We start from the raw sequence: 5,174 nt of genomic DNA, 5'->3' as shown, positions 1-5,174 counted from the left end.
TCAGGTCACATTTTCTAAATTAAAGGTGCTAATCACGACCACGTTACTTCATACCAAAAAGTACACAGCGAAGTACAAACGGAGATTTACAAATTACCTGTACTATAGGAAGACTCACATAGAAAAATGTGTCTATTCTGACTCTAAAGCCACATTTAATAGGTAGATAGTCATTCTATTGTACAAAAAAAAAAAAAAAAGACTTTAATATAGGTAGTATTTTTTTCAGTGTCAGGAAACACAATGTATCATTCCTAGGGTTTTTAATTATTTATGCACTTATCATTTATCTATTTTAATATATAGTCTTTTTCTGTGTGTTTTCCCCCCCCTTTTCTTCTCGCGTGGGTTTCCACGTTTCCTGCATCCACCTCTCGCCCCTTTCATTCCTCCTCGTCGTCCTCCGCGTCTGGTTTTTCCTGGCTGCTGGAGCCGGAGCAGGCAGTTTTATTCTCTTTTTTCCACTTCATGCGCCTGTTCTGGAACCAGATTTTGATCTGTCTCTCGGTGAGACACAGGGCGTGGGCGATCTCGATGCGTCTCCTCCTCGTCAGGTAGCGGTTGTAGTGGAACTCCTTCTCCAGCTCCAGGGTCTGGTACCTGGTGTAGGTCTGGCGGCCGCGTTTTCTGTCGGTGCCTGGGGAATAAATGCGGCTTTAGAGCAGCTGGGGCTTTGGGGGAGATGTTCTGGGGGTGCTGGCGTGGTTTGCTGCTTTGGGGGAGATGTTTTGGGGGTGCTGGCGTGGTTTGCTCCCTCGCTTTTGTCTTTGGGTGCAGCCCAGCGAGCACCCAGCCACCGCAGTCCCACGGGGGGACAAAGTCCTCGGAGGAACTGCACAACCTGGGACAGCCCTTCTTTTTCTTTGCAAGGTCACCTCATCCTGCTGGAGGCTTTCCCTACCTCCCCCTGCCCCTTCGCAGCCCCCAGCCCACCCCAGCTGCAATTCCCCTTCCTCTAGGAAGAGCTTGCGCTGCTTTTTGTGCGTGTGCCTCTGCGTGCCTCCGAGTGAACAGCGAACTTCAGAAAGTTTCCTGCCCTCGTAGCAGCGCTCAGCCCCTGAGCTCCTGCTTTAGTTTGTGTTTAGACACCAGAAATGTCGGATGTTTGGGGAATAAATACAGAAATACAGTCGAGCGGGAGAGGCGCCTGCTGCCTACGCAAATCCAACTATTTGTCCTCTCAAAGCTGTCATCAGGGCGCCTGCTCGGAAGGTGTGTGATGCTCTTAATTGTTTCAAGGGGCTGTTTTGGGCCCAGCAGCCACTTCTGGGGCTGACGGGGGGGCTGCTACCCCCCGGCTGTGCTTGTGGGGGGCTCCGCACACGAGAAGCGCCTCACCCCTTCCCCCAGGCCCCCCCCCCCCCCCCCAGCTGCCTGCGAGCGGGCTTTGGAGAGGGCCCAGCTCCTAATCCTGCCTTCCACCCGGCACTCCCCGCCGCCTGATTGGAAATAATTCTGCAATATGGTGTTTGTGATCCTGCCTGGCTTTTCTGTGTAAATGCTATGTATATCTATAGCATAACGTATGCTTTCCCAGAGTGCTGGGGATGGCGAACAGCAGCCCTCGGCCTCTCCTCCACACATTCCTCCAGACTCCTCTTCTTCTTCCTTTTCCCCCCACCCACCCCCCCTCTTTCTTTTTAAAAGAAGAAAAGATCCAGTCATTAAATGGAGGAGGGGGGGAAAAAAAAAAAAAAGCAAAATAGCCAGGCTAGCTGTAAAGTAAAAATGTGCAGGTCGTGGAATGTGGGTTGTAAAATCCGCTGAGGGGAGAGCCATAAACTGCTGCTGAATAGGGATGACAACTCTATCTCTGCTCGCTGATGAAATTCCACAAGCGATCGCACAGTGGGCATGGGGCACCGGGGGGGGGACGGGGGACGGGACACACAGGACCCCGCTTTTACGACCGAGGTCGAGTTTCTCTGGTTTTAGGCTCATCAGATCCCAGAGCATCCAGGGTTTTTTGAGCGCCTTTCCCTGCTCCCAACCCCTCTCTCATGTTGATGCTCAGCATCACAGGGTAAAAGGGGGGTAAGGAGTGGGGGGCTTCTTAAGTCTAAAGTCAGATAAAAGCAGAGATGAAGTGTTTACGACCAGAAATATTTGGTCTTTGATAAATCAACTGTAAAAGTGAATGAATTATGGAGCAGGTAATGGAAAGAACTGACCACCAAATAAGCGTGAGGGTGACTCCTGCCTTTATAAGCCGCTCCACACTGCCTGCCCCGCTGTTTTCTTTCCCCTCTGCTTCGCAGGGAGCCTGGCCCGCACTCCCCTCGCCCCCGAGGGCTCCTAACAAGACCCTTCCCGAATATTTGGCCGCGGAGGGAGGCTGGCTGCAGGGATGCTCTCACGTTGCAGCCTGGCACGGCAGAGGCGAAGCCGGGGCGGCTGGAAGATGAACTGGCGCCTTCCTCCCGCTCCCGCCGGGCCGGCAGCGCCTTCCCCCCCCCGCTTCGCGGGACCCCACCAGTGTAAACACGGCCACGCGTGCACAGGGGCCGCTCCGAGCGGGCGGACCGGGGCTTTATTAATCGTTAATTGCCATTAATACCTCGCGCCGGTGCCTGAAGGCAGCGCGGCCGCCCCGCGTTCGGCGGGGCTGGGTCGGACACCCGTGTGCGCGTCCCGGCGTGGGGCGTCCCCCCCCGCTCCGCTGGCGCGCAGCACTGCGCGGAGCACTGCGCGGCCTTCCGCGGCAGCGGCCCGGGGACCCCCCAGCCCCCCAGCAGGGCCAGGCTCAGCACCCCAGGGTCCCCAAGGAGCCTTCCCCAAGGCGCGGAGCACACCGCACCCCTCCGCGGGGATGTTTTTCGGGAGGTGACACGGAGAAACGTGCTCCCCGCCCCCCACATCCACCCGCCCAGCCACCCAGCCACCCAGCCACCCATCCATCCGGACTCCGGCCCGAGTGTCACGGATTTGAGAGCGGGGCTTTTAATTGCACGGGGGATGATGTGTTGCCGTTTCTGATGGCAACGCGCTGCGCCTAATTGCAGTGTCTGGGACTCGGTGGCGAGGGGCTGGCAAATGCAGGTTTTGCAATCTAACAGAAAACAAACCGAGCCTGCAAGCACCTCCCATCAACAGTTTCTTTCAGAATCCATATCTACACGGGGGTAGCACAATCTCCATCCTGTAAATATAGGAGAAGAAGGGGCTGGCCATTATTTCTGCAGCTCTGTCTGTCCTTCCTAAGACAAACTGCCTTTCGCACGGCACATACACAGCCCCGGCAACACCAATAAATATTTAAAGCTAAAAGGATGGCTTTATGGCGGGGGTGGGTGCGCGTGTGTGCGCGCTCTCCCTCTCTCCTTTGAAGATGCGTTTTCGGTGAAACGTCATGAAAGGAGTTGGGGACAATTCCCCCCTCCCCTCCCCCTCCGCCACCCCCCGCGCACGCCAGCAAATAATTTACACTCCCCCCAGCCCCCCGCCCCCCCCGGGCTCCTCTCTTTCGGGAGGCTGGGGCTTACCTGTGCTCCTCATCCAGGGGTAGATGCGGAAGTTACTGTCGCTTTGCAAATCTGAGTCCCTCTGGTCCGTTTTGCTGCAGTTCTGCTTGGAAGCGTCTCCCGGGCACATCATGGAGAGGTTTTGCTCGAAAGGGGAACAGTGCATGTTGAAGGAGCCGGGCTCCAGGCCGTAGCCCGAGGAGTACATGCTGGGGGGCTGGGGGTGCACGGCGCTGCCACTGGAGTAGAGCCCGGGCATGGAGGCGGCGAAGGGAGGCGTGGATCCGGCCCCATACCCCGCTCGCTGGGTGTTGGAGGCGAAAGCGCAAGAAGTTTGCTCGGGAAAGACTCCGGATGGGAAAACCGAACTTGCGGCTTGATATTTAGAAAATAAAGCATTCGCATAATACAATGAACTCATAATTTGGCCGGGTGATTTGTAGGTCGGGACGTTTTAGTGTCGGTTTTACGAGGTACCGTGATATATTACGGAATTAGAGTCCAGATTTACACCAAAAAGGAGCCCTTTTTCCTCCCGGCCCATGTGACGCGCGGGCACGTGGCTCCGGCGGCGCCAATCGCCGCCCGCTCCCTCCTCGGGGGCAAAAAATTGTAGTGCTGCTGGATTTATAAAATATGATAAATAATTGATGCGATATAAAACCCTCCAAGATCTATGCTGGAAGGGGTGAAATTGTGCTGGAGTCGATAAGCAACCTGTAATCAGTTTTCAGCTCAGACGGAGGGAGAAAGAGAAAAGGGGGGGTGGGGGGTAAAAGCACGTTGCTGATAAACCAGCGTCTCCCTCTCGGTCTCTCTCTGCTGGAGGAAAAGGAAGGGAGCTCTATTTATGCCTTTATTGATCCCCTCTAAAATTCCCTCCTTCGCACCATTTCCCCGGCTCCGAGGTACTTTTTCACAAGACTGTACATAATTCCCTCCCCGCCCCCCTTGACCCTCTCCCCCTCCCCGGCCACCCCCCCCCCCCCCAAAAAAAAAAAAAAAAAAGACAAATGTCTCATTGATACCTAATAGTTTCAGGGTTCTTTTTTTTTTTTTTTCCCCCAAATGCCATTCAGCTCTATATCTAATTTATTCCAGTGCCACAGGCTTTGAGCTTCGTATTGAGCTGGCATTTGCTTTTCTTGTTGCGAAAAATAAAGAGTGTACAGATCCCTTGTTCAGCGTGTCAGCGGTTCTGCGGGACTCAATTACAGTTCGAAGTAAAACCTGAGCAGCTGGCTGATTTGCTTTCTGCTGGAGAAGCAGAGAGACCTTCCAAAATGCGATCTGCCTCAATTTTTGTGTTTAGGGGGGAGAGGGGGGGGGGGAGGGTTTAGAAAGAAAGAAAGTCTTACAGGCAGGAAAAGCAGCGCGGACAATGGTGGCTGTGCATCTGGGGGCTGTGCTGCTTCTCCTTCCCCAAGGTTACGCTGCGAGGGCCGGGGGTGCAGCCCCGGTGGCCGCGGCCCTGCTCGGCGGCCAAGGAGCAGAGAGCAGCTCAGCTGCGCGACGGACAATTTTTTTTTTTTTTTTTTTTTTTCAGCGAGATGAGCGGGAGGAAAGGAAAGGGGGGGGACCCAGAGCTGGGCTTCGCCTTGCGGGGGCAGCGGGGTGGGCGAGGAGGGAGGGAGAAAGGAGGAAAGAGAAAGGAGGGGGAATAAACGCACGGACGTTACCTTCAGGAAGGATTTCCACACAGCCTCCCAACCT

The 5,174-nt window shown here is 55.0% G+C and overlaps 1 protein-coding gene across 1 annotated transcript; it reads right to left on the bottom strand.

The window, feature by feature from the left end:
- Positions 1-383: 383 nt before the first annotated feature.
- On the bottom strand, positions 384-3,882 carry HOXB7 (homeobox B7). The gene is made up of 2 exons (XM_075722883.1): positions 3,483-3,882; positions 384-637 (listed from the first exon to the last, which is right to left on the bottom strand). Exons 1-2 carry the CDS (start codon positions 3,880-3,882, stop codon positions 384-386), a joined length of 654 nt encoding a protein of 217 aa, XP_075578998.1.
- Positions 3,883-5,174: the final 1,292 nt, after the last annotated feature.

The sequence above is a fragment of the Pelecanus crispus genome, chromosome 18, assembly GCF_030463565.1.
Source record: "Pelecanus crispus isolate bPelCri1 chromosome 18, bPelCri1.pri, whole genome shotgun sequence".
Taxonomy (NCBI): domain Eukaryota; kingdom Metazoa; phylum Chordata; class Aves; order Pelecaniformes; family Pelecanidae; genus Pelecanus; species Pelecanus crispus.
This window is presented reverse-complemented; position numbering and strand designations above follow the sequence as displayed.

Coding starts and splice junctions, on each gene's coding strand:
- HOXB7 (XM_075722883.1), bottom strand. CDS start 3,882: ATGAGTTCATTGTATTATGCGAATGCTTTATTTTCTAAATATCAAGCC. Junction 638..3,482: donor CCCCTGGATGAGGAGCACAG/GTAAGCCCCAGC, acceptor TTTATTCCCCAG/GCACCGACAGAAAACGCGGC.